Raw genomic sequence first — 26776 nt, forward strand, 5'->3', positions numbered from 1 at the left:
CTGGTATACAGGGTGTTCAGATGGCCATGGAGAGATAATAACTTTCTTTTTTGTAATTAGCGAAAACTGTAATTACTTAACCACCGTTGAGCTTAACCACCATTGGCTTAACCACCATTGAGTAGTCAACAAGCTGTTGCAGGCCCTCCAACACAGGGCAACTACACACTGCATAGAAAGAGATGCCTTTTGGAATGGCATCGCATAACAAAGGCAGCAATAGGAATTATGTCTCCTTTTTGGTTATCATCTAACACACTGCTCCACCCACTTCCACTCTTGTATTATTTTTCCTTGTAAAGTTACATGGAGCACAAAAAGTGGGGGGAAGAAAACTACAGGTACATCCCCATTCGAGTTCTTTACAGAGAATGGCCATCTAGCCCACTGAAAAAATTTGTGAACTCAAAGTGTGCTTACTATTTCACGACATTCTGGTTGCTCCAGTAAAAGTACAGCCTGATTGTGGACTTTGATTTTTTTCTTTCCTAAAAGACCAACACAGCTTCAGAACAAGAGATTGTAAGTCAAGGGGCCCTGAGACCACCCACACTACCACTGCTTCACCACACTGGCAGCAAATACTGTTTAAAATTACTTTCTCCACAATGCCTCATTCTAAGGAAGTATACTTGAAAGCAAGATATTGATGAACCAGGTAGCGTCTGGGTGGGCTTAGGGGGTGACGAAGGACATGACAGGTCCTACCACCTTAGAAAATATGTTTTGCATTACCCCTGCCTATCACTGCTGTCAGGAGTGTTCAATAAACTTCCTAAATGTTTTCACTGTGTTGCAATCATCAGATCCACAGAAGCTACAGTTGCCTTGCAGCCAGGACACTTTCTCCATTATTGAGCTGGCAATGACAATTATACACGTTTTCAAGAGCGGAATTTCAGTGTCACAATATTATGTATGCATGGAAGTAGCAATGACAATGAATAATTTGGCATTTACATATTGGCTCATATTATCAATCTAGGAACAAAATATTGCCAAAAACTTCATTTTCATGAAGGATAATTGGCAAATCACCTGAACTCAGACAAAACTCATGGACTTGCCTTCTATTTACTTCCAAAACCTAAAGCATATCTGTTCTAGCTCCTTGAAAATGTAGAACATGAATTGCTTTACTTTCTAAACTTCCAAGTCCCATTCTTATTCTTTATATTAACAGAAATATGGGTCCAACCACCTACCCAATGCAGGACTCAAGTCTCCCATCCAGATTCCAACCAAGCCTGATTGGAGGCACAGAATGCAAATACATTTCATCATCAGACCAAGCCTGATCCTGCTTAGCTTCCAAGATCAGGCATTTCAGGCTATATTGAAGCTAGTACAGTATTTTAAGTATCCAAATAGTTTAGTCAAATCTGTTTCCTAGACACTGTCTTCTTCGTGTCTAAAGATGTCATCAAAAGCATCTGAGATGAGAACTTTATGAGAAAATCAGACTATCTTCTCAAAAAAGGCCAAAGAATCATAGATATGATTGCTGAAGGGCTGCAATAGATATGATTCCTTGAGGGACTTTTCAATAGAAAGATAATAAGTCCCAATACTGTCCACAGTCATATAGTTCTCCTGAGATGTATCTGTTGGGATGCAGATACAATAGGATGGAGATTTAAGAGTTTAACAGTTGTGTTTATTTTTGTTGAAGGGATAATTAAGGCTTAAGTGGGATTTGTGTGTGCTTGTGAGGTTTGATGTGCTAAGGTTTCTTTCTAAAGTCAAATCAGAGATTTTCTAGCCAGATTATTCACTGTCTCTAGTTGAGATTGAGTGAACTCATTACAGCTGTAACAGGAATAGCAATTAAACCAAACACATCATTTTAAATAGTTGCAGATTTGAGAATGATAGATGTAACACATTCAGTCTCTGAAATGATCAGGACTTGGTGATTACATCATCTGTGCCCTTTCTATAATACCTTACCTAACTGAAAATAATTTAATATTGCTGCCCAGTCCTCATCTTTTAACCATGATAAAGAGATTGAGGATGTTACATATGTATCAATCCAGTATCTAAGCCTACATAAAAATACATTTTGTTTTTACTTTTATTATAAGGTAATACCAAGAAAGAATAAACTGCTAATAAATAGTGCCCATTCTATTTGCATTACCCTCTTGAACACATGTCTTCATTTCACAATTTTGGAGTAATCTTAAAGAAGAGGTTATCTATCTTTTCCCTAAGCTTTTGTAAATCTGTTCCCTAAGCTTTTGTAAATCTGAAAATTCAGAGAAACAATTAAGTTAGGCCTCCAAGGAAAAATGAGGAATTGAAAAAAACAAACTTCATCATATTATCACAGGATCCATGCATTTCGATCCACAGGATACTGGATTTTTAAAAAGTGGTTTCTGTTTTGGATGCTGAGGCTGAAATTTATTTGTGGACCTGGTTTGCTGCCTCAGTGAGGGAGAAAGCCTATTTCTGAAACATGTCTTAGAGTCCACCTTCACAACTCCATTGTCAAATATCAGCAGTTCAAATATAGGTTGAAGCCCCTTAAGTCTTCCCCCACTCTTTCTTTTCCTTGCTCTTGTCTCCTACTTTCTTCCTCTCTATGCTACCACTTCCTGTTCCTACTGTACCAGTTAGACCTAATAGTAGAAATCACTTTGCTTCTGTATGGGCTCTTTATTAACTTTCCCCACCTAGAATAGGAGGACGTGGCTGAAAGAAATGAACAGGGGAGGTAAGCCTGGTGGGGACTTAAAAAGCAGTCAGTATGCTCCTCCATCAGTTTAGTTTGTGAAGATAGGCTCCTTTGGAGGCACAGAATGCAAATACATTTCATTGCATCTGGCAGTGTAAATAGAAGATGCCCTAAAATACAATGTTAGTCATTAGCAAAATGGGAGAAATGTTCAATAAATTCAAGCATTATCACATAGGAACCCCACTTCCAAATATCCAAATGTTCTCTAAAATGGATGGCATAGCCAAATTTCATTTACAACTCATTCTGAATGTTTCCTTGGAAATACCACATTTAATTAAATTGGATTTTTTAGGACTGAGTAAGTCTGTTTAGGATTTTAGCCAGTATACTTCTAGGCTTCAGGAATTGTAAGCTATTTTTCCACATTACTTTATATTCTGCAAAGCTTCTAGGTAGTCATATAGATGATACACAATTCTATTACTGGGAGATACACAATTCTATTACTGGGAGACATGAAAAAAACCTATATAAGCTCCATAACTGAAATCTCTATCAGTTAGCAAAGCAAATGCTTTTAAAAGTATATGATTCAAAACAGATATTTGAAATATAAATGAAATCATTTAGCTATGAACAGAAAGATGAACTTTGCGTGCTACAATGATGGCATGGGAGAAAGCTACAGTATGTTGCATTATTTAGTACAACCTGACACTTACAATGCAGCCAGACATAAAACATGATGTGTCAACCAAGGAAGAATTAAAATAGACAGTCATCTGCAAAGTGATCCAGCTGAGATTAATGAAGCAGATTTCCCAGCTTTTCTTCTGTTGAGGAATAAGACTGACTAACTAGGTGCTATTTATACTTCAGATATCTCTTGGTTTTAAATTAGTTTTTAAAGTTGAGCACTTTTTCTCCTTCCAGCCATTAGGTCAGAGATTCTATATCTGGCATATTTCTATTTAAAGCAGTCAAGTGTGTTCACTCCCCGCTCTCCTTTTTCATATGTTGTTTCCAGAATGCCAGTGACAGAACAAAAGCTCAGGGCAATTGGCCTGCTGGAAATACTGCGCAGCAGAGAGGGTTTTTTAAGCCCTATGCCACAGCTGCTGCTATGATTCCTGTGTGATGCTCCCAATAGAAGTGATGGGAAGTTATCCAATGAGCTGGATATTAGTCAATTCCCCTCAGAAAGAAGATAACTGTCAAATGCAAAGACCTTTCTCCATATGTGCAACCTCTTTAGGAAATGGAACTGCCCAATATCTGTGTAGGAAAACAGAAGAGCTGATGGCAAGAATATAAATTGCACCTCTAAACTACTACATAATATAATTCAGCCCGTAAAGCAACACAGCCTTTTTTCAAGAGTTCATATGAACTCTTCCCAGATTGCAGCCATAAGCATGAGTTTCAGGTATAACCAGATCCCTACAGATTTCCATGAATATGATCACAGATTCACCATTTTTAGATGGTGAGATTGATTGAATGATTTGTATCCTGCCTGATCCTAAAGAGGGTAAGCAGTTTATATCTCAGTAAAATAGTAGCATTAAAACCTATACAATGCAATGTACTTAGACTAAGTCAGAAAGTCGTTTGCTTATGGCATTCTAATGTGTTCTGCCAGTGGTGGGGAACCTTCCAAATAACAACAATAATTCCTCTAATTCCCAACCACAAATCATTTGGTTGTTTCCAAGACTGTGCAGTTTTTCCTCATTTTAGAATGCCAAAATGCTTTTCCTAAAGATTAATTACGGGCAGTTACTAGTATTTTTGTATTTCACTCTCCCCTTTTCCCTTTGACCAGTTTGAATTCCTTTACCTTCAGGCCCTTCCACTTCTGAAATGTAGCTAAGCTTTACAGAACTTAATTTGGCCATTGAGTTGGAAGTACTGCTCCATTCCTATGGTGCAATTGTGCTATATTGATAATGACAAAATAAAATTAATATCCTATTGGCAAAAACAGTGTTGTAGCTAACACCAACCAATCATACAATAGTTAATTAATAAAAGTTGAAAAAGTTAAGCCCTAGTTAACTTATTCAACACAGTTCCTGAAATTCAGGAGTGGTTTTTTTAAATGAAGAATGCTTCCACTGCCACCACTGCCATCTTTGTAATGTGTCTGCATTCCATTCTTGGGCTCCAGACCAGAACACTCATTTCCCATTGTCCACCAGAGTCAATGGATACTGAAGCAATTAATGTCCAATGAAGTGCATTGACTTTACCTGCCAGATGAGTAACAGCTCTCTTTAAAGTTCAATCTGGGCTTTAGTTTTACTGTAGCAATGTCTGAACCTGTCCGCATGACAGTCCAATTGAGCACCACATGGAATTTATGCAGGTGCTACTTCTTCACTTGACTATGCCCTACCAGTGTTCTGCTTTGCTTGAGTTAGCTTGGCTTCCCTAGCGTAGCTTCCCTTCTCATGCCAAGCACCATCCTGCATTCCACTGAGACCATTGCCTGAGACAAAATCACCATTAACACATCTGATTGTTACTTCTTGCATTAGGAATATGCAGAATTCTACTTTCTCCACTGCCATGTGCACCTTAAAAATATTAGTACTATTTGCAATCATCCCTAAAAAAGATATACATTCTTTCTTTTATTAGCTTTTAAATGTAGAAAACTGCAGAAAGAAATGCCACTTGGTTGAAGCATATATGGGAATAAGACTTAAAATGTCAGGCTCAATGTCTATCCCACACCAAAACAACTGAAATATAACATCCGTTCTACAATATATAATGTTTGAAACTTCATTATAGACAGTTTTAAGAAAACTGAAACATGATTGTAACATTCTTTATGCGTAAAGCTAAATATGGTGTGATAAATCTAGCACAATATTATGACTGAAGTTTCCTTAAAAGAATTCTTCAGTTACCTAGCAAATGCATGGTCATATTTTTGAATACTATTATAATTGATAAATTCAGGTTTTCTTGACATAGTCTTTTTATCATATTCCAGCATACAGCATGGTGAAGAATACTTGTCACTTTGATATTTAACATGTATGAGAGCTTGTACAAGTGAAACCAGTGCTATAAATTTGGCAATGCTGAAGAGTATAGAAATGCTGCTTTTAAATGAATCCATCAAAGCATGCTCTTGAGAACAGCAAGATAAAGGAACAAGGTAAAGTTGTCAGCATTATTTATAACCAAATCACTCAGTGAAAAGGAGTTATTTTACCCACAGTCACTACGGAGGTAAGATAAAAGCATATGGTGGAAAAAAAAGAAGTATTCTCAGAAGGAAGGTATGAGTAAAATGTGAAATTCTGTGCGATATATGTGGCAAGATTTAAACATGAAGAAATCCACATGGGAAAACACTGACAATTGCTGTTCTTATGATGGAATTCTAAAGAATACAGGCAGTTCTCTGTTTTCTGAATACAAGAACTGAAAAAAATGTAGGACTGTGCCAATTGTTCCTTAGATATTAAACCACTGTTACCGAGTCTTAACAATACTGGAAATGTTGGTGCCTTGCCTCTACATTTACACTCCCATTTCCCCACCCTTTCTAAGTTAGGTCAACTTAGCATTCATTGGAGATATGCAAAATTCCTGCCTTCTGAGTATTCTTGCCAGGTTGAGTGAAACTTTGAAACTTTCCTTAAAATCCCTTCAGTGTTTTAATCAATCAGGAGTTTCCAGGTTCACTGAGTTTTAATTTAGATATTTCACAACCCTTCAGGAACATAACTGGGTTGATGGATAACTCCACCCAAACCTGAGCCAAAATAATATGATATAGTTCTCACTGAGGACAAGGGCAGTTTTCAGTTAGCATTTGAAGAGAGTAATTATGACTTGGATCCTCAACAGGTCACATAGACACAGTCCCACTGAACTATTATTTTTAAGATGTCATTGGTTAAAATATACTATAAATAGTTAATAGAATAAAATACAATGCAAAACAATACACATAGTAACTGATAAAACAGTAATACAAACTAGGTTTATAAAATGTCAGTGGGAGAAGGAAAGTCTCTGATACTGAAAGATAACATAGGTGCCAGGTGAACTTCTTTGGAATAGAGGAACAGCATTCAATAAATGGGGTGCCACAACTTAGAAGATCCTCTTTCTGGTAGTCAACCTCCTAGTATCCTTCAGAAACATCTTCCAAGAATGAACATTAGATACACTGATTCCAGACATTTTAGACTTTGGAAAAACAACAGCATTAAATTAGTAATAAATGTTAGTTTAGGTCTGGCATGCTAATTATATTTTAGCAACCTAAAATCTGCCTTATACTTATGAAAAGCCAGTGTTATGTGGTAGTTAGAGTTGTGGAGAGGAGACCAGAAAGATCCATGCTCTAGTTCCCTACGTAACCATGAAGCTAATTGGGTGACTTTGGGCCTGTCATTGACTTTCAACCTAACCTATCTCACAGGGTTGCTGTTGCAAGAATAAAATGGAATGGATAAGAACCATGTAAGTCACCTTGGGGTACTTCTATAAGGAAAACAGTGAAAATATAAATGTAATGATACTGAGAAAGGCTATCCAGGATACCTGAAGGAACGTCTTTTTACCTATATGCCCTCCTGCCCCTTAAGATCTGCAGCAGAGGCCCTGCTCCAGGAACCCTACTTGAAGAAGGTTAGGAGAGAGAACACTTGAAGAAGGGCTTTCTCTGAGGTGGCGCCATGGCTGTGGAATGTGCTCCCCATTGAAGTTCACCTGGTGCTGCCATTATATGCTTTTCGGCTCCAGGTCACGACCTTTTTATCTACCTGATATTTTAAAGTTTAAATATTTTAATTATGATTTTATTGATACCCTCATTCATGTGTTATTTTGTTGTTGATTGATGTATTTATTAGGTGTTTTATATTGTAAGCCATCCAGAGACAAACCATAATGGATGGGATAAAAATACACTAATAAAATAAATAAATAATATCAGTCCATTTAGTTTTGTACTGTTTACATTAACTGCCAGTTCTCCAAGGCAGGATTTTTCCCAGTCACACATGGAAATGGATGAAACTGGAGCAGGAACTTCTGTATGCAAAGCAATACCATGAAACTATCATCCTTCCTCCAAATGTTACTTTGCTTGTGGAGACTTTCAAATTTTGCTCTTAAAACAGTATTTGAGAAGGACAGGTCAGAGAATCACAAGTGATTTTTATTGCATTTTTGATCCACCCAATAGATGCTGTTAATGCTAAATATATAATGCAAATTGCCAAATATTTCATTCTGCATATTTCTGTTTCTGTTAACCATACTTCCTTTACTTTGTTCCTTCTAATCAAATCTCAATTTGCTTGTGTTTTTTAAAGTACCTCATATAGTACAGAAACAATTTAATCCTATATCCTAGTAGCACTATTTGGAAACATGTCTACTACTAAGCCTTTCATCATCAAGGGAGCCATTAACATAATTTTTTGTTAAATATGGAAAGGTTACAGCATTGCAGTCCACACAAGTCTATAATAACCTAAGAGCTTCGATGGGAAAAGCTAAAGGAAATACACACATTAAAAGAGCTCAGGTAGAAACAATTTGTAAACTTAGTTCAAAGTTATATATAATAATGGGTGGTAACAGTATCTTACTTGTAAGAGATGCGACCCATGTCAGGAGTCCTTGAAGGAGAGGAGGTTATTTTTTGTTCAGTAGCATGTAAAAGTCTAGCATTTATCTATTTATTTGTAAGGTAAAGTATTTACTTCATGGGCTGTATACACAGTTGTGGTTGTAAAACAAGCCCATTGCAACATGGAGTTCAGTTTAGTCACAATCTTAAAATCTGATTTAGAATCCTTTCTCGAAAAAATAATGGAAAATTTATGTCGGTTCTTCTCACAGTAGGTGAAAAAAGTAACTTTCACCTACACCTTCATTATTCAGTGTAGTTTGTAAAAAGAAAAGGGCCTCTTGATATAAGCAGGGATGTTTGGGAAAGCCAGTCATTATTTTATTTATTATATTTCTTTTCTTTTTTCTCCAAGTAGCTGAAGCTTTCTGGGAATTTCACAGAATACAGCTAAAGTGTTTATATGAAAATATAGAATACAAATAATTACTAAATTAAGAAAAACTACAGATAAAAAACACAGTAAAATCAACAGGAGTGCTGTGATCTAAAAAGGACAATCATTGATCATTATCATGTAGATTGATTGGATACACTCCTCTCATGCTAATATGCAGCTTGAAATGGACTAATCCTTTGGCTTTCACTGTTTCCAAATTTTGCAATGCAGTTCTCAATTCAAAAACTATGCTAATATATGTTTAAAAGTGTGGTGTTTCAGGATACAGTATGTTTTAATAGATTTATTATTTTTAAGAGTTCACTTATGGTCAATGTCTTGCAAAGAGAAAATCTTTTGCTAAATCTGTAAATATTATCAAACAAGTTAATACAAATTAAATAATTTTAGGTTTGTAGTTTTCCAGGCTTCCAGTTTGTAGTTTTATGACATTAGTATAACTGAAATAATGTCTATAAATTAAAACGAACAAAAAAAAAAAAACCCAAATCAGGTTTCAGAGAAATCTGATATAATTTGTCTTATAACTAATTCTTGTTATTAGAAACCATATTTTAAGGCTTTGTATGTGAAGGGGAGGGATGTTTGAAAAGTCCCCTTCTTCCAGGCTTTGTTACTGTTGGTTTATAATCTATGAATTAAAATCAGAAGTGTGATTGACTGTGCTCAAATGGATTTTGATTTTATATAATGTGTCAAACGTTATCAGCCTACACCCTGGCAGAATAAGAAAAAAGAAGGTGCCAAAGTATATGACATGATACTGAATCAGTTTATTTTTTTCCAACAGAAATTACCTATGCCACTGTCATATGTATAGCATTTAAATATTTTAGTTTAACTTGTACCTTTGACAAAATAACTAGAACCCTGAGATTCATCACATTTGGAAAGAATATTGCATTGAAGAACTGCCCCCCTCCATTTTGGAAAAATATAACAACAATAAATTGGAAACAAGGCAGCAAGGAAACGGTCTCCAGTTAGAATAATTAGATACAAAGTGGGGGAGAAGGTATCTGCCTTTACTATCTGTGTAGAAAATTGATTTTTTATACATGCAACTAACCCCCTTCCCTGCAAACCACAGTGGCAGTTGTGGTAGGACAACATGTATCTGAGGCTCTCTTCCCAAACCCCACTGCAGGCAGAGAGTATAGACCAGGAGACAGGGTGAACTTGTCCAGAACAAAATTGCTCAAGAACTCTCTCAAATGGTCACATTTGAAGATAAATACTAGCAGAATAAGATTTTACAATAATTTTACCAACTGCAATTTATAATATCAGAATGATTTTAAATTGATACAATTTAAAAAGTTATAAATTTTGTATATTTCTGATGTCTCCTTTACCACACTAGTAGTCCATTCATGCTGTAATGTATTATGCAGTAACAAGGCTAATGCTGGGTTATTAGATGGACAAATGTCTAGCCTATCAGTAATCAGAAGATACAGAGAGACCTGGTTGAGTGTTTAGCCTGACGAGAAACATCGAGATACACAAACATGCCAATAAAATAAATCATTTTTAAAAATTATTATTCTGAGGGTCTTCTTAACCAAGATTTTATGTTATGATAAATAAATACTTTAGTCCAAACCTTAAAGATTGATTTATAAGGCTGATGATATAGGCTAAGCAGTTCAAGGAAAAGGTTAAATAGCACATTAAAAATTAAGCAATTCTGTTTTAAATACAGTGGTGCCTTGGCTCACAAATGCCTTGGTTCACAACCAAATCAGGTCACAAACAAACATTTCATGAAAATTTTGACTTGGGTTGTGAATTCCACATTGGGTGGCAACCAAGATCCCAGCCATCTCCCCCCCCAGCCCCGCCCCCGAGTATGGAGATGGCCACGATCGCGGTTGAGTTCATGCAGGGAAGACATAGAGGAGCTGACGACAGAAGAACTTGCTAAACTCCAGAGTGAGCAGCAGAAGGCACTTGCTGAGGAGGATTCCACTGAGGAAGAGGAAGACAGGGAGGAGGTTAGCAGTGATGTCATACAATCCATTATGAAAAAAAATGGAATGAGTGCCAGGGTATCTTTGAGAAGCACCACCCCCACATAACTGTAACAAACAGTGTTGAATCTGATGAATGATAATGTGGCCTCTCATTTCCAGAGGGTTATGCAGCACAGGAAAAAACAAGTGACTATAGACAGATTTTTCACCAAGATTGACCTTGCAGCTAAGAGATAAAGAAGAGAGGAAACCCCTTAAAGAGATCTCCCCAATGTCCTTATGGAGGGGGACTCTCCTTCAAAACAATAACCTCCCCCCACACACACCTAGGTTAGTGCTCTCCACTGTACTGTACAGTACTTTGTCACTTTGTTGTTCTTTGTCACTTTGTTTCAAATTTTTCTGATTAAAAAAAATAGCTACAGAATGGATTAACCTTATTTACACTGAACCTTATGGGGAAATTTGACTTGGGTCACAACAAATTTGGGTCACAACCAGAGTCATGGAATGGATTATGTTTGTGAGCCAACATACCACTGTATATAGTTTTCTGTTCTGGTTCTTTCCAATGCATTATCATCATACCAGATTTGTGTGGTTGTTGTTGTTTGTGTGGAGTTGTTCACATTCTTCATCACTTGGAAAACCACACATGGATTTTGCCTTGAGTTCAGCCATGCCATCTGCCTTTCCTATCTTTAAGAAGGATCACCTTATAACTTAAAGAATAATGGAGAAAGAAAATGAGCCAATTCAGAAAGGTAGACCCCCCCCCCAACAGCATCTTGCCAAGGGCCTCCAAAATCTGGAGCTAGCACAGGATATCTGGATAAAGTGTTTTACTTTACACATTCTGACCACAATCCAACAAGGAGCTTGTTTATAAGCAAAGTTTTTGCATTCTTTTGTCAGTAGCAACTTCCCCATGGTATATGAGGAGTTTCTTAGACATATGCACACCCAGCTGAACAGTTCTCTGGACCCCTTAAGTGATGAATTATTAAAATCAGAATTATTCATCTTATTTCTAGACTTAGGTCCCACAAGGCCTCTTATAACAGGAAGAACATTTATACTAGTCAAAGTTTATTTCTGAATAAATTACCATCTGACCAGCTATTGCCTAAGTGGTGGCACCTAAGTATATTGTAACTATAGTAAACTGGTCATTTGTGCTGCCTTCTAGAAACTTGGTAGCCTTTAATACATGGGTCTCCAACCTTTTTGGACATTTTGCATATTTAGAATTCGAGAAACTGCTGTGAAAAGCATCACAGAAGGGCTCCCATACAGGATGTTGCTAGTCACATGATGGCTGCCATTGGGAGGTTAACTAATCAGGAAATGGTGGGAAAGAAATACTGAGGCTCGAGGCTGGGCAGGTGGGTGAAATAGAAAGTTTTGCTTCCTGGGCCACCTAATCTGCATTATCCATGGAGACCTTTACCTGGTCTTGGTTTCTCTACTCCCAGCCTCTAGACTATCTATATCTCTCCTTACCCTCCCTAGCTGCCATGTTATCTCTCTTCCTGGGCTCTTGTCTTTCTCTTACTCCCATACATCCCTTTATCTAGCTGTTTCTTTCCACTCCTAGCCTCTAGCCTACCACCACTACCTTTCCCCATCCCCCAAACTCTTTCCCTCCTTGTTTATTCTATTCCTAGCTCACTCTTTCTTCCCTCTACCCCTTCAGCTTGCTTCTGTTCCTTCCCACCAAGCTATTGAGATGGGAAGAGGCAGTTATTCTTGGCGCACTTTCCAGGGCCAGGGTGGACTCTTTGGATGAGCACAGTGAGGCCTTGGAAATGAGAGGGAGGTGGTGGAGCAGGGAGAGCTAATCTCAAGGCTTTCATCTTCAGGAGTTCAGGGAGAACCTAGAATCCAGTGGGTTCTGGAAGTTCTGGGAAGGAGCCTGGTCTCATTTCTAGCCTCATGACACAGCTTCAGGAGAGAGGGCTAGTTAACTAGAGCATCCAGGAGTCTTGCCATATTCCAGGAGGGGCATTCTCAGAAGGATGGAGCCTAAAGTTACTGAAAAGGAGGGTTCCCAAATATAGTTTCCAGATTGGGTTCAACTATTCACTCTGGGTATGCTCTTCCTCTGTTGGCTATTGGCTGGCTGTATGTTGAAAATAAAATGGGTTTTACCAAAGGACTGCTGTTTTTCTCAGAGAAAGGAGGAGGGAACCCAGGTCCTGACACAGTGGCAGGTTCAGGAAGAGAAGGATTCATAGACCCTAAGGTATTCAAAGTATTTTAATCATTTACAAAAATGTGTTTGAAGGGGTCCAGGAGTGAAGACCATTGTGTATACCACTCTGGCACCTGCAGCCACTACAGTCTGCTTTAATTTGTATCAAGTCTTTATAAGGTTTGGTAGAAGAGACAAACACTCTGGCCCCTCTGGATACTGGCATATGTTTATTTAGTCTGGAGAGACTATGGAAGTCTTTCCAAATTTGGCACTCTCTGGTTATTTTGGACTACAACTCCCAGTCTTCCTGACCACTGGCTATATGAAATTGCAGTTGACTTCCAAAGCATCTGGCAAGCAGCAGGTAGGGGGAGGACTGGACTATGGCCCTTGACAAAAAGAACTGACATACAGCTGTTAACATTGGGAACAGGCTTGACCGCACATGGCAAGCCAGGCTCCTCTGCTAATATTAGGGTAAATAGATGTGGGTTGAACAGGAAAATGTGGTGAGGCACAAGTATAGACAGAATGTGTGAGGAAGCACTTCTGCACTTTTGGTGTGAGGAAGCACTTTTGCCAGCCATTCAATGCCTCCAAGTGTGAGGAAATTTCCCGGGTACCTTGCTTGTTAAGACTAATCCAATTGCAAATCACAGTGGTATGTGCTAAGCTTTGGAAAGGTGAGAGCACAGGCAATCAGTCTCCTAAAAACAATTGACTTCATTCTCCTTTTGAAAACTGAAAGCCTCCCATTAAAAAAAGGCTTAAAACTTCTACTTTATAGAGGTTAGTTACTTGTAAAGATGAAACGTTCTCAAGAAGGCAGCTCAGCTAAATGCCATCACAGCTGCAAGTGTCAATCCAGAGCAATTCCTAAGCCTGCCTGGGAATTATTCTTGTAAATAAAGAACACAGCTTGAAGCACTGACTTTTTCTGATCATAAAGTGTCCTGGAGATAGTTTCAGGTCAGGCAAAGACCTCAGTTTCTGGTGGGCCTTTTATTATTTTCACAGGCAGCACCATAGTTAGAGTGTGTAGAAAGCTACACTCCCTCACAACAATCATGAAATTGCCTAATGGCTTTTCTACTTTGTACATGGAAATGGAAGGGGTTTTTAATGCATTTGAAGAAAGCTTAAATTCCTTTCAGGTAGCAGTGACAACAGCAGTTCCATTTCCTCATGCACAAATCAAATTAAACTGTAATGACCAATTATATAGCCCTAATGTTATTTTTAATAAAACCCCTTTATGCCTATGTTATTAATTAATTAATTAATTAATTAATTAGAATATTTATATGCCATCCTGTCATGAAGGCCTGTTACTAAATCCTATTCCAGACTATTAAAAATGAAATTATCAAGAGTTAATTTGATGATATCTACACTTACTTTAAAAATGCAAGCTATACCTACAAGTTATAAGTAATACACATTATCTAAATTATGTAACAAACATTTTTCATTTCCAAGTTCTAGTTCAGAGTGCTACCAAAGTTCAATGCAATTGTGAGAGAAGCAGACAGAAAAAGTTGCTTACACATATATAAGATGACATGCAGCTATTTTTAACAAACTGCATTCTGATTTAGGGTCTAGACACGTATTCTAAAATAATATATGGAGCCAGACTTGATGATGTCATGCCTTTTGCCACAATTTTGGAGACAGAAATACCTTTCTGTACATTCCAAATACCACTTTTGTTGTCCTTATTTTAAATACAGTGCATGCCTTATATTAGGCATATTGGCCAAAGGCTTTCTGTTTGGGACAGAAGAGAAATGACATAGGGGTCGCCAACTACAGCTCCCATCACCCTGGCTCCTAGCTATGATGCCTGGAAACTGTAGGATGACTGCTAGTTCAGTATCAACCGGGATCAAAGGTTGGGAACTATAAGAAAACTGAGAATTCAGTGGTACAGGCCAGCCCTGAGGGAAGTGACCAGCCTGGCTCGAGGGCTGAGGAAAGACAGACTGCCAGACCAACTAGCTTCTCCATGTAAGGTGTGCATGTGCACGCACATGCACATGAACCCTTTCCCTTGGGCAGCAGATGCATTGGCATGGGTCTGTGCAATGGGATCTCAGCCCATTGACACCATAAGCATGCTGGATGAACAGGAAAGGAAGTGACAACTAAAGGAGTACAGAACCACCCTAACACATTTCAACACTGCTTCCTTCAATATTTCAGAAAACTTTCCTCCATGCACTGAAATCTCTTGTGCAATATCTAGCAGCCATGATACTACGCAATGACTTGACTTACCCAACATGTCAACCCATCAAAGATTTCTACCGCTAAGAATTTCTATGTTGTGCAAAGCCAGTACTGTTTCCCCGGGGTGATTTGTGTGTGGGGAAGAAACCACCACAGCAACCCATGGGTTATTGTAGAAGTTGTTGTACCCAGAATCAGTTGTTGTATAATCTGAACCAGGGAAACTGATCATGGGGAAGGTGAACTGGACACTGAGCTGCTTAGCCAAACAGGGAACACACACACACTTCTTCCATTTCTCACAAGGCAGCTCCTTGGCAATTGCCTGCTAGTGCCAGCTGTCCCAAAGGTGCCCAAGAAGCACTGCCTTTGCCTACCCCTGCTGTGAGTGTAAGCCAGTTTGAACTTGTCATAGAATTTTTCCCCTTCAGATTGTGAAAGCTGGCTGTCCAGACAGCCTTGACTAGTGTCTTCCAAATATGTCAGCAGCACCTTGGAAGCACTCTGTGCGGTTGGCCAAATATTTTTTAATTGTCCCAATTAATTCACAAAGAAGTTTCATTTTCTTAAATTTTTAACTCACCATTTCACAATGGTAGTTGTCAAAAATGGAAAGCCTTGGGTGGGAAATGTGCAGGAGAGTGCTTGCTGGCAAAGTCCATTGCTCCACAGAGATAACAGGAAAGTTATCTTTCCATCTGGTTACCTCTGAGAACCCATCTCCAGACAGATGTAACCCAAAGGAAAAATGAAGCTACTTTTACCTTCTGTGGGACAATGCTATACTTAGCCAAAGCCCCCACCACACATAGCAGCCACCTAGGCTCCTTATTCCCACAGCTTCAAAAGCCTACAATTGCTCAAGGACAGGTGATTTTTTTAATTGAAAGTATTTGTGAAAATTAAGAGAAATAGAATAAAAGCCATTTTGTGATCTGGAAAAAAAAGTTTAAAGAGAAAAAAAACACAGCAAGTCAGAAGCTGATCACATTTTCAATGAAAAGGGGGAAGACAATTTCATCCTCCAGTTGTATCTCATGGAATAATCACAGGAGAACCAAGTTGGGCAGGAACTGACAACCCGCAGTAAGCCTGATCGTTTGCTGGACACAGCGTGGAATTTTTACATGATGTCCAACCCATCATGGTTTTTTGCAAAGGTAAGTTAGCATGACATACAAACATGAAAAATCTGTTCCTTTCTCTCATGCTTTGGGATACTTTCAGCTAAGGCTGCTCAGAAAACTAATTTGGAAATTTTCCCCACGTGGCAGGATGGCTACATTTTCCTGCTTGAAGTCTGTGTCTTTTAAAATCAACTTCATGACAGGCATACAATAAAAAACAACACCCCAGTTTAGAAAGAAGCTGATAGTCAAAGCATCACTTGTGAATTTTTCTCTTTCAAACACTGTTTTAGAACCACAGCCTTTTGATTGATTGATTGATTGATTGATTGATTGACTGATTGATCGATTGATTTGTTTGTTTGTTTTCAGGTAGCAGCCAACTATGAATATTTTCAAAATCCAACACTGCTGTGGCAGGCACATGATTTGCTATGCTGGTGTTGATCAATTATTTTAGCTTGTTGGGAGCGGGAACATGGAAGAATTCCTTGAGTTATTTTACAAGGCAGAAAGATCTCCTTTCATCTCTCCAACTATAGCTGCTCTATTACTGACCCAGAAAAGGGAGGTGACTTTGATTTTTTATCTCCACTTTCCATTCTTTCCCAGTTCAGTGTATTTCATTATTTACTGAAATCTCATACCAACCTCCCTCCATTTGTACTTCGAAAGGTAGTCACTCAACATGTCAGCAGCCCCTGAAACATCAACCCTGGGAACCTTATTTCTCTGAAAAAAGAGAGTCATTCTTCTATCAAACTGGGAAGCAAACACATTCCTTTTGGTGAAAGTGGAACCAGACAGACTCACAGATGTGGGTTTTTCCTTAAGGAATCTACCTGGGCTTCTTTTTTGGGAGAAAGAGAGATTCCTTATTTTCTCTCTCCTGACCAGTCTTATTTGCAAATACCTCCATGTACATCAGTGGAATTTAATTCCTTTAACTAGATATCGTCAAGGGTTGTGCATAAACACATATTATAGCCATTACATAGAGCTGGGAAAGTTTTAGAGCATGCTGTAATTCTCAGGAGCACTGATATGATATTCAGCTCAGCCACTACTCTGTGAAAACCCTTCCAAATAGCACTGCAATGACATGACTGAAGAAGAATTTTGTATTCTTTCACCAACGTGTTAAGGGAAAGTTCATAAATTTAAACTCTGTTTCAAAGGGTTGGGTGGGTCCTGATGTACTCTCTCCTACTCCAAAAACATTGCAAATTTTTGGAAACCCCCTAAAAGTCAGATGTGTTGACAACAACTTGAGAGGAAGCTTCTCTGTTCACTTCAGTGTTTGGCAAGGTGAGCAATACTAGTATATGATTATGCGTAAAGTGATGTCTCTTTAAAGTAATATTATGGCAACATGTATATGCTTGCTATCCAAGGCATACCTAAAATATGTTTCACTTAGATAATGAAAGGGAGTTAATGCTTAATAATCACAGAACTACAGTAACTACTCAATACCAGCAGCATTAAGTCAAATGCATAATTCTACATAATAGAATTGCCACCAAGAAGTAGTGCTCAACAGATAGCTGCAACCATCCGGTTTCATGATATGCTTGCCCATTCACAGGTGGAGCTTACATGTATAAATTTTAAAGATGTGCAAAGTGGGCCAAAGTGTATTGACCATTAAGTGACTGAAACACAAATACATATCCTAATTTTTTAAAATGTAAGTTACATTTCAGTGTAAGTAAGAATTTTGTTTCTGTTGACAAATCAAATGAATACGTTTCATTCATAACATGATAAAAAATAGGTGAGATCAAAAATAATAAGTTCTGCCATCCTTAGCATAGCATGGCATGGCATGGCCTACAGACCATAGATACAGACTTACAGGTTTCAAGTTATTTGAAACAATGCTCTTTAATTAACTCTAACACATCTCCATAACTGAACTTATTATCTGAAGCATTGCTGGTCCATTGAATTCCATCAAACAATAGACTATTTTTCCTGAAAATATCTAGACACTAAGGTATCATATCCATATAAAGTTACCCACAGTTTTTAGGTTATACAATATTTACCATTAGCTATAATAGAAAGTGTCTTGCAATTTTAAAAACAGAATGAATTAGCAACTAAACTTAGTCATAGTTAGAGTAAATCTTGGTGAGTCTAGCCAAAACATGACCAAGCCTGGATCCAACTTGCTGTCTGTGACATGCCTTCATAGGTTGTAACAATGCTGCAGTAGGGACACAACTGTGAAACACCCATGCCAAGAAAACATCCAGAATTCCAGAACTGCTTCTGTGCTTACCATGAGACTACTGTCCAAAGAAAATCTTTTCCCAAACTCCTTTTTCACCAGATGCTGCTTTTTGTCCATGGCTGTTGATACTTATGTACTCTGCTAGAAATGTCAAGCTGTTCCTATTTACACTGGGAGAGAAAAGTAAAGCATGCATTAAAAACACTTTCTAGTTCATTCAAAGAAAAATACATCAGTTGTATGCCATTGAAGTTAATTTGGAATTTCCCTTTTTAAAATTAGACTGAGTTTTTTAATCTTTAAAATGCTAGGCTGCACACTGTGATATATTTCTAAGTTCTAAAAGAAAAACACGAACACTTGTAAATCATTACAAATTTTGGGTTTTCAGCTGCACTCAGGTGGCTGCCATTTCCTGGCTTAGAACCCACTGGGCAGACAAAACCTGCAAAGAAATGGCCTTCACTCCCCATCTTATGAGAATAATATAGAAGCAGTTTTTGCACTCATTTGCCATTGACTTTTAAACACCTGTTTAAGTAATCCATTAATATGTAGCAGTCAGAGGATCAAGAACAAGAAGACAGCAGACCAGCTTCAAAGAGCATGAGTCTTGTTCAGTCACTGAACATGATCCAGTGTTATGCAAGCAGACTGCTATTTCCACATGAGTTTCTTTTTCCTCCCCTTGCAGCCAACCAAATGTTCCCTAAATTTGCTTTGGACGATAGTACAACCAGTGTAGCAGATCTGAGACATATGCATATAGGAAGGGAAATCCTTTTGGATACTACCCATTCAATGAAAACACAACAGGACATGGCACTGTGACAGAAGGTTCCACCTGCAACCTGTGTACACACACAGGATGAGTTTGCATGATATAAAGCCAGTGCGGTTTGATTGTTTTATGAAGTACCCATGATGAATCCAACAGATGATATGGCTAACTGGGGGTACTTCGCTCCTTTACTGTCCCTTCCTCCAGGTAGTCTCCCACCAGATGGAGGAATGCATCCCCTCTCTGTGACAGCCGATTGTGGATTGCTGTGGCTTGGAGAGTCCTTGTTGCACAAACAGTACTTGTGTTCTGAAGTGTAAGAGAGGCACCTTCCAGTCTTGACTGGCATTTTGTCAAGTAGGAGCAAATCCTACCCAAGCAAGCCATTATTGCTGGTGCCTCGAGATCTCTACTTTCAAGCCACTGCCAAGGATGGCTGCTCTGTGCTGCTGTAGGTAGCAGGAAGCTTCTGACAGTAGCTGCCAAGTAGATCTGGGGCATTTTAGAAGCTGCTGTCAGCCACAAGCACCTGGCAGCCACTTGGTAAGGGATTTTCGTTGCTCTTGCCAAGGGCTTGGCTGGCTGTTGGGGCTCCCCCACAGTGGGTTGGGATAGGTTCAGATGACATAACAATGTGCTGGGTGAGTGTAGTGCAACTTGTTTGGAAAAAGCAAGCCACCCATGGGGAACCAGCCCTTGTTTGCATGACATGACAACCCACCTATGAGAACAAACAAAGGTGGATTGTTGTGTTATCTGAACCAAGCCATACTTTCAAATCAAGCATTCGGTGAAACATTTAGCAACAGTGGCATGCCCTGTCAGTGAATGAAGCTTTGACTGTACAGGCTGCTTTGTAATTCAGGATCCTTGTCTGATGTTACAGTGCTCACTTAAACACAGCCATTGCATTGCTACTTAAAAGCACATTTCCCCCAGTTCAAGTAAATGTAATTCCTCTGAAATATACAGCAACTCTTGGGAACTTTTCCAATTGTTTGGGTAGCAAAGTAGGATCTGCAAAGTAGGGTATTTAAGTTGCCTGGGGAAAAAGAACTTCGTCAAAATGCAGATGCACTAAGTAGCTAACATACAATCCAATTAAGTGGACAGTATAATAGCATGGCTATGCCCACTACAACTAAATTGTCAGTATAATTGCACATCATTTTCTTGCTAGGGAAAAACAGATTTTGTATGATATGACAAACAGCACTGACTATGGTAATTATTTTTCAATGGCACTAGAATAGAAAATCAGATCAAACAGTTCAATATTTCAATCAGCATGGATGAAAGTTCCTAAAGTTATTTATCAACTCCTTAGTCCATTCAGTACTCTGGAATTTATCCAGGCTAACACGCACTGGTATAAATTGTTCTATGGCAGTACTGCTTATGAAGGCAGTGCTCTCAGGAAAGATGTATGGGTGATCTTTTTCATTTAAGTGTGGCTTCAAGAAATAAAACAACCCAGAATCAATGCACCCAGATGCACTTTTGCTAGACTTGAGATCCTTTGCAAAGCAACTTTTAAAATAATTCACGGTACATTCTGCTTTTCAGTAGAGACTGCAGAGGCAACTTGGTGCAGCTGATCATTTATTTTTAGCAAAGCAGATTTAGTATGAAACTCCATTTGACACAATTTTGTTTGTTTTCTCTCATCAACAAAAATCATGTATCCTTCTCATGCCTTTTTTTTTATTAGTAATTGCATTAATCCATCCATTACGGAAGATTCATGAAACAGAGGAACACAAGAAAGAAACTCCAATAAGACCTCATAGTTAAAAGAATTAACAACTGTTAAAGTCAGCAGTGTTTAAAAGTCTCAGAAAATAAACAGGTCCTCACCTAGGGCCAAAGTAACAGCAAATAAACAGGCAAATCCTCCTTAACATGACATGCCACAAGGAGGCCACCACCAAGAAGGAACTCTTGCTGGTTGGTAGCCACAGAAGAACCTCAAATACAGATCTCATTTGGTGACTGATAAGGGAGAAAGTAGTCCAGCAGATACAAACCACACAGGGGTTAAAGTTAAGTCCCAGCACTTTGAATTGAGGCCAGAAGTGAACAGGGAGCCAGCAATGTAATTTCAAAACAAATGCAATGTGATCCCAACTTCTAGCTCCTCTCAGCAGACTTGTAGCTGCATTTTGAATCATTTGGTACATCCAGGATCTCTTCAATGGGAGCTTAAATGCGAGTCCAAGCTTGATGTTACAAGAGCACAAATAATTGAACTTCTGTGTTTAGAAGAAATATAGATGCTTGGGACACAAAGGGCACCATTATTACCTTTAAACTCGGTCTTGTGTGCTTCCAGAGAGGATTGCAAATTGGAAGAGAATATTGGACTATAAGGCCTTTGGTATAAACTAATAAGGCAAGTCTTTTAAGGGTTTATTTGCAGCATCCTAATATTTCTGTTTAGATACAAGTAGGGTTGTGCAAGGAATCTGTTTGGGAGTGGGAATCTGTGGGATTCCTTGGACTCAGTTCTGTGGACTCCAGTCCACTTTGCAGCAGGCCTGAGTCCATGTTCCTAGTGAGTGCACGCAGCATTCATGGGGCTTTAGTCAGGAACTGAGCCCTACAGACTGCATAAGCAGTGCCCTTTTCCTGCGCACACTACCACTGCTGACAGCAGCAAGTGGGGGAGAACACTGGGCATCAGGAATGGCTGCTGATGCACCCACTTACAGCTCTCCTACGTCCTTCAGTCACTGCTATTAGGGAAGGTTGCCAGTTTCAAAACTGGACACCCTAAAGCATTCACAGACTTTCACTTGGCTCAGCTTGCTTTGCAGGACCAGGCCAAACATGAGAGAATCCTAGAAGGACACATTCCAACGGGTTTGTCCCAACCCTTATCTCCAGGACAATTGAGTGGAGTTAGTACTTGTGGCTGAGTTCATTTATATTCATGCTAGACATATTTCTACAGGACGTAGTCCATTTTTGCCAATTATGTGCATCACCCATAAAATCACCCATATACACCAGGATGGATGTAATCTGGGACACTCAGGCCAAGCTCCATGAAGCAAGCAAAAGCAGCATACAAATAGCAGGTGGATCACAAGCGGCAAAAGGGCCCCAATTACAGGTGGGAAACAGAGTATGACTTTCCATGGAAGAGTACCATTTGCAGCACCCCTCAGCTAAATCAGATCACAATTTTCAGTCTTTTTCAGATTAAATAAGCAAAGCCTACAACATACAACTTACATTTTCCCCCTCATCTGAAAAATACATCCTCTCAAAACAAAAGGCTTCACTACTGCCACCTGTTCAGGTCTCGGGTCATGAGGAGTACATTGTAGGTAGGCTCCTGGACTCCAAGCAGCAGGTGGACTGGGAAGAATACAGTCCCAAAGATCGTTCCTGGGAATCATGCCCCTGTCAAAATCCAAGCATTCCACAGGACCAACCTCAACAAACCCTGACCTTGAAGGGGGAATGAACTCCCTCCCTTTCTGGGAGGAGGGATACTTCCAGGCCCAGCACCAGGGCTCCATCTGCTGGCCTAGCACCAGAGCACCAATCCTGGCAGTTGTAGGATTAGTCTCAGATTCTGCTGCAGCTGCCAGGGCCTTGATGAGCACTAGAGATGTGACAAGCCTCTTTGAAACACATCAGATTTTTTCCATGGCTCATCCTTCTCTAGGAAGCAAGCCAACCTGGAAGAAGTCCATGAATATTTGCAGACCCCCAGCTGCGTGACCAGCAACCTTCCACAGCCTCCATTCCCAGCAGCCAAACTTCTTCCCCAGTCACTACTGCTGGCAGTTTTGACATGCATGGAAGAATGGTGCTGCTTGTACAGTGCAGCTTGATTCCTGGAGCGTACTCCACAAACCCTGGGCTTGCTTACCAGGAACTCTGACTCTTGGACACTGAAAAGCAGACTCGAATCCAGTGGATTTTCTATCAAAGCAGATTTCTTGCATAACCCTAATAAGAACCACCAGGGTGCCCTGGAAAAAGAGCTGGCTCTTCACTCTAGAAGCTGCCTGAGCAGCACAGGCCTCCCAAGTGTTGGAATCTGTTCCTGCATCTTGCCAGACCTTTGCCTGATCCTGTTTCTGTCTTGCTTCACCTTGTCCTTGCCCTGTTTCACCATTGCTTGTTACTTTGGCTTGCCTGTCATGCCTTTCTGGATCCCACCCGGCTATCCTGCCCTAAGGTCTCTGTTCATTACACTGTCATTTACTTGATTATCAACCTCTTGCTTGTTGTGACTACATGCCTGCCCTGGTCCACAATGTACTCCTGTTCCCTGACCTTGGCCTGCCCTGTGACCAAGACTGGGAACTGGACTCTGTATTACCTTGGATGTAGTTGCTTGTGTCCTGATGCATCTACCTTGTCTCGTGCTTTCCATGTCCCAGACCCTGATAACAACCAAAGAACCACTGGTTGAGTGTAAAAAATATTTTTCACCCCATGGTAGCAATATTAACAGCATGGCCTGAATGTTGATTGTTGCTGGACCACAGGTGTTTGTTGAAATGTGGGCTACTGTTTTGTCTAAATCCAGCTCTGTGACCAAGCCATGGCATGTGAACTATGAACAATCCATGAACAGAATCCATGTTTTTTGTTGAGTTGTGAACTGTGGTTTCTTCACCATGGATGGATTCTAATAACCCATGTTTCATCACAATCCATATTTCAATGACAACCAACTCTCAACCCTAACTCAATCCTTGAATGTGCCTGAATCCAGTCAGTCCTAAAACAGCCCATGGGTTCACATCCATCCTTGCAGGAGTCAGAAGGCACAATCTACAAGCAGGGGGTGAGTCACAGAATGGGTACCCAGCACATGCTGCAAAACTTATGCTTCAAGGAAATACAGTGGCTGAACATAGTAATCCAAGATTAGTCACTGAGTTTGAAGATATCCTGGAGGAAATTTAGTGTATCCTCCCAAAGTTTCAATGACGGTATGAGTGACAGACAGACAGAGGGTATGCACATTCATGCTCACACAGACAAACACAGACAAGAGAGGGCTCCCTCCATTCCCCTAGAGCAGCTACTTTGTGGTGGTGGCCACAATATTTTTTTCCAAATCCTAAATATGTCCATAGCTTTAAAAGATTGGAGATAACAGCATACATGGTTTTCCAAACACCCAAAGCATCCCTGTGATGTAGGTTAGGCTGAGAAATAGTGACTGCAGCAAAGTCACATACTGATGGAGATTGCACTTTCATCTAGGATCAGTCCTAGTCCAAGACTTCAAATGCTACACAGCACCACCACTCCGGGTATGAGTTCCTTTTCACATGAAGAAGAGACTGCCAACCCACTTGGACACATAAAAAGCCAAACACATGTGTAAAAAACATATTGTTCCAACACAGAGCCAGTGTCATGGGTCAGTATCATTGGCCGATATCCCAATCTCCAACGAATCCTTGCCCTGATCCTCTGTCTTGCTTTTGGTGCTTGCTTACTTGCTCTCTCCAAATGTCCAAGCTGTGGTACAAGCAAAAACAAAGAACAGGACCCTTCTTTTCCCTGGCCTTCTCCTCCTGGGCAGTGGCAAGGAGGCAGGTTGATTGGCGGGGACGGGAGAACTCACTGGGGGATCCTGTACAAGATACCTTCAAGATCAGGAACCAACACATGCTATAATATGCAGTTCAGCTCTGATACCTTTAACAATGCAGTGGATGCTGCCTCCGTAAGGCTCACCTCATTTTTTGTGTATAAATTGTTCTTGTTTCCCCTCTGTTTTGACACAGAAGACTTGTGCTGTGAATACTCAGTTCTTCCACAATATTTTATGGCACAGTAAAGCATTTTACTGTACAACAAAATATAGCCACAGAATATTGCTGTGTACACAGGATCATGGAAGAATGCTCGCTGTAAACCAACATTGCTGAGTAACATTCCCACCTCTCCATCTATCGGAATAACTTATTTCTACTCTGTAACTGTTTCTTAGCTTTCCAAATGCTTCACCGTTCAAAATATTATCACAGTATGCAGTCACCCTACCTCCACAGAGCATGAGAACATCCTGCATAGGGATTAGAAGCAGTAAAACAGTTATATTAACACACCCTTTACCCACCCTTCTCTGGCATGCAGCAAGCTGATGTTATTGAAACGCTAAGCTACAAAAATAGGAATGCAATAATTATATCCAGAATTTTTGGCTGGTTTTTAGAACCAGATGAAGATAGAAATGGAAAACTTTCAGTGACACCTATTTTATGTATAACCTCGCAGAAGAATAGTTTTTTGTTTTAGCCAAGAAACAGCAGTCAAAACTGCCATATACCATGTCAATCAAGTGGTTTCTCTAACCACCCCGGACTGGCTATGAGGACTGGCAGGGAGTCTCAGGTAGGAGGCCAGCTCTGTAGCTCCTTCTTAATTGGTGATGCCATTGATTGAAGCAGTAGCCTTCTGTCTATGAAGTGCACACTTTGAAACTGAGCTACAGCCCTTTTCCAAACTAAAGCTTCAGCAGTTTTCTAAATAGTAATATAAAAAGTGAATACATGTATAAGGACCATTGGGAGAATGCTTACATATGCAAGAATTTGTTGCTATTTTATTGCAAGCAGGGAATTTGAGGCCTCTGTTGGATGGTAACACTAATGATTTAATTAACATTGAAAAAACAAACTACAAAGCCAACAACACAGACCCAGATGTGGGAATGGGTCTCATGGCAACATAAGGTCTGGATCAGCATTCTGTCCACTTATGTCTTTTTCTTCTGGGGTTAAGAAAGCTATCACCAATTAATAGCCAGTTTCATCGAAAAACTTGGACTACAATTCTGCACAATTAGATTCCAGTGCAATCAATGAAAGGTAAGCAGCCAAAGTAAGCCGTCCTGAGATGCCGAGGCACGTGGTAACGGCATATATATGTTTTAAATAAATAAATAAATAAAGTATGCTCAAGATGATACTACCTCATCTTAAGGGAAATAGAGCTTAATCATGATTCCTAGCATTTCCAGCGCTATGAGAATTCAACTGTGTTTCAGAATCTACCTCCAACACACAGGAGAGTGGTTCCTTTAGCTTATATCTTCTCTTGCCACACAAATAGCCTATAATCAGTCATATTTATCTTCACAACCCTGCAAGATAAACGCTATTCACAAATCATAGCCAAGGTTATGGAGTGTCTTCATGTGCATTTGGAGGAGGAGAACTTATGTGTATTCAGTTCAGTATCTTCAGGTGTACTAGTTGCTATATGTGAACTACCATGGAACAGCAGGCTATGTAAGATGTTTTGATGCATATTCAGTCTGACTTATCCCAAGAATTTCACCACTGTTTCTTCTCTAGCATTCCTTCCCCCCTTCCCTCACTGCACGGGTCCATTTTGAGAGCCAAACTAAAGTTTCTTTGCTACAGGTGCACATGGTCCCAATTCAAATCAAGACTATGGCATTTCAGGAAAGGAGGGATGATG

The 26776-nt window shown here is 39.6% G+C and overlaps 1 protein-coding gene across 1 annotated transcript in view; it reads right to left on the minus strand.

Moving 5' to 3' along the window:
- NCKAP5 (NCK associated protein 5) overlaps positions 1-26776 on the minus strand; it is a 640837-nt gene that overhangs the window by 531077 nt on the left and 82984 nt on the right. Inside the window, exon 2 of the mRNA XM_044438433.1 lies at positions 18577-18698. Coding sequence (XP_044294368.1) covers positions 18577-18645 — 69 coding nt within the window. The 5' untranslated portion in view covers positions 18646-18698. The remainder of the gene's footprint in view (positions 1-18576; positions 18699-26776) is intronic.

Source organism: Varanus komodoensis, unplaced genomic scaffold, assembly GCF_004798865.1.
Source record: "Varanus komodoensis strain SLA01 unplaced genomic scaffold, ASM479886v1 scaffold32, whole genome shotgun sequence".
NCBI classification, from domain to species: domain Eukaryota; kingdom Metazoa; phylum Chordata; class Lepidosauria; order Squamata; family Varanidae; genus Varanus; species Varanus komodoensis.